The 15,785-nt window shown below is 40.6% G+C and overlaps 1 protein-coding gene across 1 annotated transcript in view; it reads left to right on the top strand.

Moving 5' to 3' along the window:
- ARID3B (AT-rich interaction domain 3B) overlaps window positions 1-15,785 on the top strand; it is a 68,210-nt gene that overhangs the window by 1,435 nt on the left and 50,990 nt on the right. The window contains exon 2 of the mRNA XM_004476632.5: window positions 1,203-1,839. Coding sequence (XP_004476689.1) covers window positions 1,288-1,839 — 552 coding nt within the window. The 5' untranslated portion in view covers window positions 1,203-1,287. The remainder of the gene's footprint in view (window positions 1-1,202; window positions 1,840-15,785) is intronic.

Genomic DNA, 15,785 nt, shown 5'->3' on the forward strand with positions numbered 1-15,785 from the left:
GAAAACACTGAAACAATGCAAATCTCAAGTCCCAACCTGTGCCATGCAGCCGCTTCTTTCATGTGCTGACAAAATTGTACACCATGTTCACTAAAATTTTCCTGTGCATAGTAATCCATTCTGTTATGGAGATTTGCTGAGAAAACAGTGTACGTGAGGTTTGCTGGGGGTGGAGGCCGAGAGAGGAAGAAGAGAGAGCTTTAGAGGAGGAGAGGGTGTGAAAGGGGTGTGTGTTTGGAGATTGATTGGTAAGAATGCTGATAAACCTGCCCCCAGAATGCTTTTGGCCTGAAAGCCTTTTCTTTTCCTATTGGTCATAGACTATCATAGTAGAAGTGAACCAGAAAGAAAGAGGATATGAAGAGTTTTACTTAAGGCTGTTTACGAAAAGCATTAACTTATTGTTTAGGCAATATTGATATCTGTTCCAAATTAATTAACTTAAAAAGCTCCAGAGGAATCCCCCCACCCGTTTGTTTTTGAGTGATTGCAATTTGAAACGCTTGCTACCTTGCATGTTTCTTCCTTTCATGCTGTTGAAATTGGATTCTTTCTGAGGCTATAATGTCCAGTTAGCATGGCTCAGTCCATTCGACAAGCAGCTGGCAATTTGATCTGTTTAAAAATTTGAAAAGTTTAAACTCAAGAGCAGTTTGCTGGGTCCTATTTTTCTATGAGAGAAGTCTTTCTGCCTGCCTGCTAGCTCAGTGTTTGGCTTGGATGGTGTTATCTTTCTTTCTCTGATGGGGTTGGGAACATAAGTAGCATTCTCTTTTGCAGGCATTCCCTTCCTTCCCTTTATTATTGTGGCTTTCATCTTCACAGCCTATGTACAGTGGAAATCCAGTTGCCTTTCAATAGTAGACAGATTAATGTTTGATAAAGTAGAGAGAAAAAGATCAGAACACAGATGTTAGCAGGCTAGACATCTTCTGGATTTACTGCTTTTTAAACCTTCAGTAGTGGACTGCTACTAAGAGTTATACTATATTTTTCCTCTTAAATCCTGTACCTCTTCTTAACTTCCCTCCCTACATGCCCACCCCCAAAACCCCACTGCTGTCTCATTTTAAAACTCAAATACAGGAGCATATGCTTAGTGTTCAGAACTCATGCCCTTTAATGGAGAAATGAAAGCCTTTTTATACTGGTTTTACACAGTTGTGTTTTGTTTTTTGTTCCTTCTCTGTTTTTCCTCTTAGTCATTTAAGATTTAGACCCACTGTGCCTGTTGGGCTACGCCCAGATCAGAGCCATGCCAATCAGTGGGTGAAGCTTGAGGCAGTGATGGAACCACTGCAGCAGCAGAAGCAGCAACAGCAGCAGCAGAAGCAAAAGCAGCTGCATCTGGCTCCTCTGCAGATGGATGCCAGGGAAAAGCAGGAACAGCAGGTGAGAGAAGCCCCGTTCTTATATACCCAGAAGCTGACCACGCCGCAGACTCTCCTTTCTGCCACACCTGGGAGGCCTTCTGGCAGCCCTGCCCTGGGTCCCTTAGCCAGAGTTCCACCAGCCGCAGCGGCTGCCCGAGTGTTTGAACAGAGCAGCGTGAATTCAGAGCCTGAGGAAGAAGGAGGTTTGGAAGGTGAGGATGGGGATGATGAAGATGCAGAGGTGGCTGAGAATGAAGCCCAGGCTGCTTCTAAATATCTTCACGTGCAGAAAGCATCTCGCCCAGACCCCAGAGTGGTGCCCATGTCCAGTCTCCTTCCAGCACCAGGGCCCCCACCTCATGGACAGCAGGCTAAAGAAGACCATACCAAAGATACTTCCAAGGCCCCACCTTCAGTCTCCACATCTGGGCAACCGAGTTGGAATCTGGATGAGCAGCTTAAGCAGGTCAGTCTTTCTGGTGTGGGAGGTCATTTGTTCTTCCAGAAGGCTAACCAGAGAGGGTACTAGACTGCCAGGGACAGTGACTGCCAAGCTTCTAATTCTCTCACTACTTTCAATTAGTAGTCTAGACATGAAGAGACTTAGGGTTTTTTGAAATTTTTTTCCCACTTAACATTTGTTTTCTGAGTAGCAAAGCAACAGAATGTGTACATTATTCCTAATATAGATTGTTCCAAGTTTGATGTGAAAGAATGTCACTCGTTTTTTTTTTTTTTAAAGGAAGGATGAGGCTGCAACAATGTAATGAGAGATGTCTAAAAATGAGATGGCTTTATTTACAGCCTTTCTAATGTAAAGGAACAGTCTTGCCTAAGACAGTTTCTTAGTTCCAGGCTGAGTATCATCATGCTCTTGAATACCTTTTGTTGCTTTGCAGCTAAACACAGCTGATGGGAAGTGCTAGCATTGTGTTTGTTTTCCAATAAAGAGACTTGTAGACATGATTTCATCTCACTCTTTGAAATAAAAACAGCTAGACCTCAGGATTCCCTTTGTAATCCAAAGCAGGCATAAGTGATTTCCAAACATGGCCGAGCCTTAGAATCACCTAGGGAACTTTTTTAAAAAGGCAGATTTCTGGATCCTAATGAATATCTCAGAGGGTGGAACCTAGGGAATTTGTTTTCTGAACCAAAGCTTTGACTTGTAATTCCTCTTTTCTTTTTGACCTTCAGTGCAGTTTTTCTCATTCAAAGTGCTGAATTTAGGGTGAGGTGTTAAGTCTCAGCTATGTTGACATTTACACAATGTTGCAGGTTAAATGACTTGGTGCTTAGGCAAAGAGCTCAGGACGAACCAGTAATAATACCTGGGTACTCCCTATATGCTCTCACTCTTCATATAGACTCATGGTACTGTTTAGAAATCAGTTGAGAAGTCTTCTAAGAGAAAGGTCTTTTAGAATCTGAAAAAGCACCATCTTTGGATCAAGGAACTCTGCACAATTGATCTAAGTTTTACCATAGCAGTGATTGCAGGAGATTAGAGCCAGAGAAGTGTGTTCAAAACCACTTTCCGGGAAGCAGATTTGGCCTGATGGATAGGGCATCCTCCTACCACATGGGAGGTCTGCAGTTCAAACCCGGGGCCTCCTGACCTGTGTGATGAGCTGGCCCATGTGCAGTGCTGATGCGCTCAAGGAGTGCCATGCCACACAGGTGTGTCCCCTGCGTAGGGAAGCCCCATGCGCAAGGAGTGTGCCCCGTAAGGAGAGCCGCTCAGCGTGAAAAGAAAGTGCAACGTGCCTAAGAATGGCACCACACACACAGAGAGCTGACACAACAAGATAACGCAACAAAAAGAAACACAGATTCCCAGTGCCACTGATAAGGACAAAAGCAGTCACAGAAGAACACACAGTGAATGGATACAGAGAGCAGACAACTGGGGAGTGAGAGAGAGAAATAAAATAAATCTTAAAAAACAACAACAACAACACTCTTCCATTTATTGCTCTGTGAGCTTCCAGTAGGGCTCTTAAATGCTCTGAACCTGGGCCTTTTCACTTGTGAAACAGAAATGATGGCACTACCTCCCAAGAATGTTGGGAGGATTAGCTGAGCTAGCGCACGTGAAAGTCTGTACAGGACCAAGTACATGGTAGATAGTGGTGCTCCTTTATGCGCATGGTGCTACCCCTCATGCATTTACCCTGACATGCCTCTGAAGCAGGGCAGACACTGAGACACATAGAGGTTTTTCCTCAGATCATTCAGGGAAGTACTGGACAGCGAGGAGTAGGATCAGAGAATCCCAACTTCCACGACAGCAGCACCCTGGCCACCAGCCCAGACCCGCCTCCCAGCAGATTACTTGGGTTTAGCAAAACATCTGTGAGCTGTCGGCAGCCCCCGCATGGCTGTGTGGTTGGCAGAGTTCCATGCTGGCCGCTGAGTCAGCTCATAGCAGGATCCCGCCCTGACAGCACTGGGAAAGTTCAGGCCCGAGGCGGCTGGGCTGCCCCCGCTTGGCAGCTGGCCAGCCTCTGCGTGTGTGCGGTCGTTCCTCGAAAGTGCAGCCGTGTGTGAGGAACAAGTGGAGCTCCAGAGCCTGTCTGTCTTCAGGAAGTGCAGCAGGTGTTGAGGTCAAGCCACTAGGGATTTGAAAAAAGCAGTTCTTCGGGGCTGGCGTGTGCATGCACAGACGTGTGCCTCGTGGCAGGGCACCCATCACTGCGTTCTGGATGGCAGTGGCCCCGTGGCTACACATCTCCGTGCTCAGGGAGTGGCTGTTGGCTCTGAAACTCTTCGGGATCATTTTAAGTTTCTGAGCCTATTCACTAATTATAGACCGACAGAGCACCTGCCAAAATGTTTTGTAAATGCCAGCAGCATTGATACTTAATCCCTCACCCTAAATTTACCTTCTCCTAGGATTTGAAGATCAAGAACTGGGTTAGGGGGTCATTGGATAACAAGGATTTAAAACCTTAGATGTGCTTCTCCTTGTCCTATTTTGAATTTAATTTTTCAAAATTAGTTCTGTCTGTGCCTTCCCTTGTCTAAATCCTCCTTTTAAAGGAATAATGTTCATTGGGATTTAAAGCGTTTTGATTTTTAGAGAGAGAACTGAAAATATAATATTCTGGTGAGAGTCTATAGAAACCGTTACAGATCTTAAAAACTAGCTTTAAAAAAAAACTGTTCATCATCCTTTGTTTCTTTATGCAATTAGTGTCTACAGAGCAGAAATAGAGTGTCCCTTGCTACTGCAGCAATTGCAAAGATCTTTTACCAGTGACACAAAATGACTGTATTGTTAATATTATAGTGTCCATTTTGTTCTTTGAGCCAGGCCTGCTCCATGGACTGAGGCTGTTTCTCCCTTAAGGAGCTGATGTCTAACAGAGGCAGTATGGGGACCTCAGGAAGACTGGATCTTAGGTTGCAGTAATTTCACTCTTTTGCTCCATACTGAAGCTGCTGAAGCCCACCTTCCCGCCAGTGCCACCATGCAGATGTTATAAAGTAGGGTTTTGTTTCAAAGACTCTCACACCCAGGTAAAAAAGTTCATTTCACCTGCAGCATAGTATAGCTTGGTAAATCAACAGGAATACTCAAAAGTATTTATGCGAGATTGTTTTGTGGGGATGGGGGAAAGGAAGGCATTTGAATTGAAAAGCAAATTTTGAAACGCTTAAGGGCTCCACAGATTATCTTTTGTTTCTAAAATCACTTTCTTAGAACATATGAGGTCACAATTATTTTCATGGATTCTCTTGGAAGAAACTCTTAGAAAAGATTTATTTCTCAAAGCCTGGATTGTTAGAGTGCCATATTCCCTGACACCAGTGATGGGAACATGGATAACACCATTGAGCCAAGTATTCTAAAGCCCATCAGATTTTGATGGGCAGAGTAAATAATTGTAAAACAAGACAACAGACAAAGAGCTGAGTGTCCCTTCCCTCAAGGGAGATCAGGCGAGCCGTGTCAGCATGCAACCAGCTGTGGGGTGGGGGAGTGTGGTGGGATTGCTGGCCTATTAGGAATGTTCTTCCATCCTCCTGGGAAGAGGACAGTTCGGGCAGTACAGGCTTTGTCTGTCTTGAGCCCATTAGTGGAGCCAGATTTCCAGACGGGTGTAGATTCCCTCCCACAGAATAGAAAGAAGAGCAATGGCTTGATAGGCATGTGTGTGTCACTGATTTTCTGCATACTTTGGCAAGTCACTCTGGTTACTGAGTGTGGAAAGGAAAAAGGATAACTGACTGCTTGGTCTTCATAGTCTATTACCAAGAGCCCCTTTAAGTAGTAAGATGTGAACTCTTGGACTCAGCCCACATTTCTTGGTGAAGACTAAAAAGTGTTACCTGAAAAAAAAATAGTCATAGATTTTCCCCGCTTTCTCTGTAGGAGTATCTTGGTTTCTGTAATCAGAATGGAATCTCTAGATCGGTGATTCTCAACTAGGGGTGGAAATTCCACCCAGGAGACATCTGAAAATGTCAGGAGACATTTTTGTCTGGACTGGGGAAGGGGAAGATGTGCTACTGGCATCTTGTGGGTAAAGGCCAAGGGATGCTGCTACTCATGTTCACAGGACAGCCCCACAACAAAGACTTGTCCAATCCAAAGTCTCAATAATGCTGAAGTCAAGACACCTTGCTCTAGATTTTGTAATTAGAAAGAGAGCAGGGAAATAGCCCAGTGGATAGGGCGACCATCTACCACATGGTGGGAGGTCCGCGGTTCAAACTCTGGGCCTCTTTGACCCGTGTGGATCTGGCCCATACGCAGTGCTGACGTGCGCAAGGAGTGCCCTGCCATGCAGGGGTGTCCCCCGCGTAGGGGAGCCCCACGCGCAAGGAGTGCGCCCCGTGCACAAGGAGTACGCCCCGTGCGCAAGCAGTGCGCCCCGTAAGGAGAGCTGCCCAACGCGAGAGAAAGTGCAGCCTGCCCAGCAATGGTGCTGCCCACACAGAGGGCTGATGCAGCAAGATGACACAACAAAAAGAGACACAGATTCCCATGCCGCTGACAACAACAGAAGCGGACAAAGGAAGAACACGCAGCAAATGGACACAGAGAACAGACAACTGGGGTGGGGGTGGGGGGGGAGGGGAGAGAAATAAAGAAAAAATAAATCTTTGAAAAAAAAAAAAAAGAGCATGTGCTGTACTTTGATCAGACAGTGGTCCAGGGTTTCTACAACCTCTCTCTCTTTGTATTTCAGTTTCAGTAGCTCTTAGAGAGTTTGCAACCTTGACTTCATTTCGATTTTCAATATCCATGTTGAGTTCATGTCTTCCTTCTGTAATTATTGAGTGAACAGTAAGTCACTGGGGAAAGGATTGAGACCTAGACCTTGAGCTCTCTTACCACTGGCTCTACCAGTGGTCCTTCTGGCCCAGTATTCTAATATGTCTATGATAATTTGCAAGAGAGCTTGGTTGCTCTTCTAGACTTTAACTCTACAAAGTTATGGTATAAATAAAGTAAACTTGTTACTTGGTTACAGATTTAATTATTAAGTCACCTTTGGTTTTGGAGCCAAGGGATGTGGATTTAGACCTTATCTCCACCACTTGCTTGCTGTGGCACTTTGGAAAAGTGACCTTACCTACCTCTCTGAACCAATGCATACTTCTGTTCCAAAGGATAATTCTCTCCTACCCTCCTCAGGGAACTATTGTAAAGATACTGCAAAAATAGAAGAAGAATATGAGTGTGAGAGACCTTTGTAAAATTTATATCACTAAATAAAGGTTAATCAAGTTGTCATTAGCACCTAAATACTTTTTTATTGCATTAAAGTTATTATTTCCCCCCTGAGATGGCTACCTTGTCTGCCGGCTTGCTGCCCTTGTTCATTGCTTTTGCCTGTTGTCTGCTCGTTGTCTTTCTGTTGTGTTTTTTTTTTTCTTTAGGAGGCTCCAGGAACCAAACCCAGGACCTCCCATGTGGGAGGTAGGCCCCCAATTGGTTAAGCCACATCTGCTCCCAGTTTTTATTATTTTTAATAGGTTTCATTTTAGATCACCATGATGACTTTTTAAAAAATTGTTTTTGTTTTAATTTATTGTGGTAACATATATAACAAGAAATTTTCTATTTTAACCATTTTTAAGCATACACTTCAGCATTAATTATATTCACAGTGTCATGTTATTGTGGGCACCATTCATTACCTATACTTTTTTTAATCTCCTAAACAGAAACTTTTTACCCCATTAAGCAGTAACTCCTCAGTTCTTCTTCCTCCCAGCCCCTGGTAACCTCTGATCTGCTTTTCTGTCTATATGAATTGCTTGTTCTAGATATTTCATGTAAGTGGAATCATATAATATCTTTCCCTTGTGTCTGGCTTATTTCACTCAGCGTAATGTTCTCAGGGTTCATCCATGTTGTTGCATGTATCAGAACGTCATTTCTTTTTACATCTGAATAATATTCTGTGTGTGTGTGTGTGTGTATACCACATTTTATCTAGTCATCTGTTGATGAACATTTGGCTTGCATCCACCTTTTGACTTTTGTGAATAATAATGCTATCAACATTGGGGTACAAATATCTCTGAGCCCCTGCCTTCACTTTTTTTTGGTATATACTTAGAAGTGGAAATGCTGGGTAACATGGTAATGCTGATTAACTTTCAAGTCCTGGCGTGTTTTTAAATTGGGTTGTTTGTCTTTTTGTTGAGTCGCAGAAGCTCTTTATATATGCTGAATACTGGACCTTTATCAGATATATGATTTGAAAATCTGTAGCTCGTCTTTTCACTCAGTGTCCTTTGCACAAAAGTTTTAAATTTTGATCAAGTTCAATTTATCTATTTTTTGTTGTTCATGCTTTCGGTGTCATATCTAAGAAACTATTGCTTTACACAAGGTCCTGAAGATTTTTCTCTTATGTTTTTCTTCCAAGAGTTTTGTTGTTTTAGCTCTTATATTTAGGCCATTGATACATTTTCACATAATTTTTGTATAAGGAATGAGGTGGGGGTCCAACCTCATTCTCTTGCATGTGGAAATCCAGTTTTTCCAGTACCATTTTTGAAGAGACTATTTTTTTTTAAGATTTATTTGTATTTTATTTAATCCTTCCCTTTGCCACCTGCACTTGCTATCTGCTCTGTCCTTTTGTTACATGTTCTGTGTCTGCATGTGTTCTCTTCTTGTCTTCTCTTTAGGAGGCATTGGGAACTGATACCAGGAACCTATCCTGGGACCTTCAGCGTAGAAGAGAGGCATTCAATCTCTTGAGCCACCTCAGCTCCCTGGTTTGTTGTGTCTCTCATTGCTCTTCCTCTGTGTCTCTTTATTGTTGCATCATCTTGTTGGGCCAGGTCACCAGGGCACAGGCCAGCTCTCTGTGGCGCAGGCCAGCTTGCTTTTACCAGGAGGCCCTGGAAACAACCCGGGAACCCCCATATGGTAGATGGGAGTACAATTGCTTGAGCCACATCTGCTTCCCTGAAGAGACTATTCTTTTCCTATTGAGTAGTCTCTGTGCCATTGTTGAAAACCAATTGGCCATAGATGCGTGGATTTATTTCTGGACTCTCATTTCTATTCCATTGGTTAAATACTTCTTGGAGCTGTAATTTTTAGTCTTTACTACCTTTGTAGGTAAGATGCTCCATAAATCCTAGACACTACTCTGAAACAGCTCCTTTTCAAATTTTCTAGAGCTGTGACCAAACTCTACTATTCTGGGTTTCTCTGAAATGTTGTAGGCTATGTGAGTTTAAACATTTGTATTTTTTGAATTTACCTTTTCATTACTAGAAGAGGGTTATGTGCATTTTTTTCTTCAGGTAGAAGTAAGTTTTATTCATATTAAATCCTTATAAATATTGATCACTGACTTCACTTGGGTCCTTAATGCCACTGAACATCCATTATATTTCTGTAACAAATTTGTACTACCCCCTCACTAAAAGAGTAAGTTCATGTCATCTCCACTTTCTCACTTCCCCATCTGTCTTCTTCACTGTCATCCTGTGACTTCATAGAGAAAAAAGAAGCCAATGGACAGACACTCCCTTCATTGTGTCACCACCAAGTATACAAACCACTTAATTCTGTACCTATTGACTTCTTCCTTCCTGTTGCTAGGGAAGAAGTATCTTACCAGAGATTAATCCCTCCACATATATCCCAGATCCCATCCCCTCCTAGATTTTAAGGCCCCCTGAGGGAGGCGGACTTGGCCCAATGGATAGGGCATCAGCCTACCATATGAGAGGTCTGTGGTTCAAACCCCAGGACTCCTTGACCCGTGTGGAGCTGGCCCATGCACAGTGCTGATGTGCGCAGAGAGTACCATGCCATGCAGGGGTGTCCCCCGCAGAGGGGAACCCCACACGCAAGGAGTGCGCCCCATAAGGAGAACCGCCCAGCTTAAAAGAAAGTGCAGCTTGCCCAAGAATGGCGCCAAACACACGGAGAGCTAACACAGGATGATGCAACAAAAAAAACACATAGATTCCCAGTGCCGCTGATAAGGATAGAAGCTGTCACAGAAGAACACACAGTGAATGGACACAGAGCAGACAACAGGGGGAAGGAAGGGGGAATAAATTAAAAATCTTAAAAAAAAAAAAAAAAGGCCCCTTGATCTATCAGTGAACCCTTTGGACTCTCTACTGAAACCTTCTTCACACTCACACATACTCTATTTCCTATTTTTTAAAAAAACTCTACCTATTCAATTGTTTATAAGAAAATCAGATACTTTTTAAAAATTTTCCCTTGCCTACACATTTCCCTCTATCATTTTCTGTCCCCTCTCCCTGCAACAAAGCTTCTCAAAGGAATTGTTTGCCCTCCCTACTTAAACTTTGTCATCTCCTAATTACTCCAGATTGGAAATCTGGGCTCTGTATCTACCATGTTCTTAGGTTACTCTTGTTAAGATCTCCAGTGACTGCCATATTGCTAAACCCACCTGGCTCTCTATCACTGGCCTCTTAAAAAATCAAAGTTACGCTGGGCTCAGTTCTTTTTTTTTTTTTTAATTCATTTTTTAAAAAAATATTACATTCAAAAAATATGAGGTCCCCATTCACCCCCACTGCCCCCACTCCACCACTCCCCCCACAGCAACACTCTCCCCCATCATCATGACACATCCATTGCATTTGGTGAGTACAGCTCTGGGCATCGCTGCACCTCATGGTCAATGGTCCACATCATAGCCCCCTGGGCTCACTTCTAAGCCCTCTTCTCTGCATGGTGTCCCTGGGTAATTTCTTTTCACTCTCATGGCTTTAAATACTATCTGAACTCTTGATTTCCAACTACTCCCCAATATTTATTTCCTCCTTTGTTTTCTATCTTAGTAAATAGCATTTCTATTCTCTTATTCATGTTAACACACTATACAGTTGACTACCTCCTACTCTGTCACACCTTATGTCCAGTTCATTACCAGGTCTTATCGTTTCTTCCATCTAAATATCTTCAATCCATCACCAATTCCACCATCTAAATATTTAGAACCCTGCCAACTTTTCTCCTCCATCATTACCTACCTAATCCAAGCTTCATACCTACTGCTGAGATCTCAACAGATCTCTAATCCATTCTCTACACAGCAGCCAGAGCAATCATTTAAAAATATATAGGATTATGTTGTTCCTTTAATGCCCTTCAAGTGTAACGTCTAGCTGCTCTTACTATAAAAGCCCAAATTTGCCTGAACCCTGCCTTTTTCTGCAGTCTTATTTTTGCCAAACTCCTTACCTGTCACTGCTCTAGCCATCCTTGCCTTTGCATTTGCTAGTCCCTTGATGTAGAGTAGAATACTCTTTTCCAGGCTAATCCTCAGAGGCACAGTGTAGATCAGATTTTCCTGTTATATGCTGGCATTGACCATTTTAATTTTACATTTGAGTGTTTTAAACGTTTCATATCTGATTCCTATGCTAGGTGGTAAGCTCTGAAAAGACAGGGACCCTGTCTGTTTTGCTTATTGTATTCTAGCACCCAGTAAAGTTCTGGCGTATAGTAGGCATTTGTTTCTTTCACTTTGTTTTAACTTGCCCTCCTCTTTAACTGAAATTTTGATTGAGATAATCGTAGATTCACATGTAATTATAAGAAATAATACTGAGATCCCAACTTGTGCACTTTGCCCATTTCCCCCCAATTTGAACATGTTATAAAACTATAGTATCACCCTCTGGATATTGACATTGATGCAATCCACTGATTTTATTCAGATTTCCTCAGTTTTACTTATATGCATTTGTGTGTGTATGTATCTTCTGTTTTCAGCCTTTTTAGTTGTGTTTAACACATTTTCTGAATGTCTTGTTATTTAAATAAATGCATATAAGGCTGTAGATTTCTCTCTAGATCTCACTTTGGCTATGTCCCACAATTTTTGATATGCATGACTTTCATTGTTTATTAGTACCAAACATTTTAGAATTTCAGCTATGGTTACTTCTTTAACCCATGAGTTGTTCAAAGGTGTTTTTTATATGTGGGTTTTCTCTTTTTTTTAATACTGATTTATGAGTGCAGTGTAGCTCAGTGGTTGAGTGCCTGCCTCCCATGTACAAGGTTCTGGGTTTAGCATTGTGGTTAGAGAACTGGCCAACACTGTTACCAGTTCTCTGGAATTTGTTGAAATGTCCTTTGTATTGCCCTTGTGTGTGTTCAGTTTCTATAAATGTTCTGTGTATCCTCAAGAAAGAATGTTTATTCTCTATTTGATAGATGCAGAGTTGTATATCTGTCTGTTGGATCAAGTTTATAACAGATCTTCCTTATCCTCACTAAGCTTTTTTTTTTTAAAAGATTTATTTTTTATTTCTCTCCCCTTCCCCCTCCCCCCCATTTGTCTGCTCTCTCTGTCCATTCCTTGTGTGTTCTTCTGTGACTGCTTCTGTCCTTTATCAACAGCACCAGGAATCTGTGTTTCCTTTTGTTGCATCATCTTGTTGTGTCAGCTCTCCATGTGTGCAGCGCCATTCCTGGGCAGGCCGCTGGGCGGCTCTCCTTACAGGGTGCACTCCTTGCACGTGGGGCTCCCCTGCGCAGCACGGCCCTCCTTGCGTGCATCAGCACTGTGCATGGGTCAGCTCCACATGGGTCAAGGAGGCCCGGGGTTTGAACCGCGGACCTCCCATGTGGTAGGCAGACGCCCTATCCATTGGGCCAAGTCAACTTCCCCACTAAGCTTTTTGTGATCGGTTTTAGAAAAAGGAATATTAAAATATTCCATTGTAAGATAGGTTGTCTTTTGATAAATAATAGTACATTATTTCTTACACATTCGAATATCTTTATTTTGCGACCCACATATAAGAAACCTATAATCTTTTTTTTTTTAAGTAGGTTAATCTCATCCATTTAGTTATTAAGATCGGTGGTGCATTTCTTATTTATTTATTTATGTATGTATGTCTGTACCAGGGGCCTGGGATTGAATCTGGGACCTTGTGTGTGAGAAGCCAGAGCTCAACCACTGAGCCCCATTGGCTCCCCTGAGTTGGTTTTTTCATTTGTTTTGCTTGTTGTTCGATTTTGTTTTTTCAGAGGATACTGGGAACCAAACCATGGACCTCCCATGTGGAAGCAGGAACTCAACCACTTAAGCCACATCCTGTCCTAGTGATTTAGGCATTTAGGCATTTCTACCTATTTCTGCACAGTTTTGTATTTTCTATTTCCCCATGTTTTTCCTTTGCTTCCTGTTTTCTCCATTCTTGTGTTTTGATTATTTCATTGAGTTTTCTTAGTTCAGAATGTCTCCTCTCCTGGTCTATAAGTTACACTTTCTATTTCTGTTCTTTCGTTACTTTCAGATTTTAACTTACATTCTTTTTACATTACATTAGGACTATGTTAGGACATTAAAAATTCTAGTTTTTAACCTCTGTCTTCCCATTCCCATCTTCCAGATTATGTGATGAAAATTGTAGTTCCTGTTTGTTTTTAACATCCCCCACCCCCAATTGGTTGTGTGTGTATGTGTGTTTTCCTTAACTGTTAATATGTATTTAGATTTGTCAACAAATTTATCACTTTTTTTCTCACCATTGCTTCTTATATTCTCTTTCCCTCTGGGATAAGTTTCCTTTTTCCTTTTTTGCTAATAACTCTTTTAGCTAATGTTTGTGAGTAGTAAATTCAATCTTGGTATGTCTGAAGTTTTATGTTTATTTTATTCTTTATTCTGTACTCACTTTTGTATCATTATTTGTAGCTTTAGATTCTAGGTTGACCATTATTTTTATTACACTATGATATGATTCCATTGTCTCCTAGCAACTATTTTTTTTTTCTGTTGAAAAGTCTGTTGTCAGTCTAATTTTGTCTTTTTCATTCTTGTAGATTTTTAAAGATTTTCTTTCTGACTCTTAGTATTTTATACTTTCACTAAAGTATGCTAGGTTTGGACTTTTTTTTATCTTTTAAAAAATTGAACTTTATCATTTATACATGAACATCCATAAACAATAAGTGTATAGTAAAAATTCTAAACTTAGAAAACAAACAGCATATCATCATACAGAGCTCTCATACATTACCCCACCACCAACACCTTGTATTGTTTTGATAGTTGTTAAAAATGAAAGTGCATCATCAAAACATTCCTAGTAACTATAGCTAATATCTTACATTTAGTATATTTTCCCAACCCACCCTGTTATTGACACCCTATATTAGTATTATATACTTTTTTATAGTTCATGAGAGGATGTTCTCACGTTTGTTCTGTGACCCACAGTCCATCTTCCACCACGGGATTCATTGTGTTATACAGTCCCATGCTTTTATACAGTGCATTCAAAGTGGACACTCAGTGGCTGTCATATTCATCACAGAGTTGTGAAAGTTCTTCTTTTTAAAGATATTTTTTGGCTATTCAGGACCTCTTACCCTTCCAAATAAATTTGATAATTGGCCTTTCCAATTGTGTAAAAAAGGCTTTTGGAAGCTTTATTGGGATTACATTGAATCTGTAGATAAATTTGGGTAGAATTGACATCTTAATGATATTTAGTGTGCCAATCCATGAACATGGAATGTCCTTCCATTTATTTAAGTCTTCTTTGGTTTCTTTTAGCAATGTTTTATAGTTTTCTGAATGTAAGTCCTTTATGTCCTTAGTTAAATTTATTCCTAAATATTTGATTCTTTTAGTCTCTCTTGTAAATGGGATTTTTCCCTGACTTCCTCAGATAACTCATTAGTAGTGTATAGAAATGCTGCTGATTTTTGTGTATTAATCTTTATCCTGCCACATTTCTGAACTCTCCTGGTTAGTTCTCATAACTTTGTTGTGAAATTTTCAGGATTTTCTAGATATAGGATCACGTCATCAGAAAAAAGTGAAAGTTTTACTTCTTGTCTGAACTTATTTCTATGTCCACTTAGTTCTTGGTCTGTTTCTTCAGCTTGATTCATATATATATATTTTTTAATTGGCCACTGTTTTTTGTTTTTTCTTTCTTTTTTTAGTGTTTCTATTTTTTTCATCATTTTTTTAAAGATACATAAGTCACACAAAATGTTTTTTCTTTATTTTTGCCACTATTGCCATAGAGCATGTGGATCTTCTCATTCAGTCTTCCATGTAGCTTACCTTTTTATGACATTCTCCTGCATTCTGGGATTTTTTTCACAGTATATTTTACAATTTCTAATTTTTTCTTCAGTTACGTTTATTCTACTTTATACCCTTTTGAAAAATTGTTTATCTTAATTATTGTGTTACAAAAATTGTACAAATCCAATATAGAGAACTCCATCATACCCCTATTCTCCCACATACCCTTATCCACCAATTTTAACATTTACCTTATAATTCTAGTTACCTATCCATCTTCTGAACACTTGGGTATAAATTGTATATATCATGCTTCTTGAACCCTTAATACTGCCATGTACATTTCCTAATAATGAGGATATTCACTTATGTAACTACCTTAAATGAGGTTATTGAGTTGAAAAAATTTAACACTGATACAAAGCTTGCAGTCTATATTTCAATTTTTTTCATGTCCCAGTAATGTCCCTTTGAGCCTTTTTCCTCCCTTATTGGGTCCTGGCCAATTACCATGTATTGCATTTAATTGTCATTGACTTTTTAGTGGCTCCTGTTTTGTTGTGTAATTGTGGGAACATATATACAACATAAACTTTCCTATCTCCCCAGACAAAATCCCTATACCTGTTATGCATTACCTCCACATTCCCCATCCCACTCCAACCCCCAGCAACCCATACTATGCTTTGTTTCTATGAGCTTGCATATTTTCCACTATTTTTTGTTTTTACCACAGGGCTTAAATTTAACATCCTAAATTTATCTATAACAATCTTGTTAGTTTTGATACCAACTTAATTTCAGTAGTATACAGAAACTATGTTCCTATACTCTTCCTGTAACCCAAATTTATGTTTTTTTAATCACAAATTGCACCTTT

Source organism: Dasypus novemcinctus, chromosome 3, assembly GCF_030445035.2.
Source record: "Dasypus novemcinctus isolate mDasNov1 chromosome 3, mDasNov1.1.hap2, whole genome shotgun sequence".
In the NCBI taxonomy this organism is placed as follows: domain Eukaryota; kingdom Metazoa; phylum Chordata; class Mammalia; order Cingulata; family Dasypodidae; genus Dasypus; species Dasypus novemcinctus.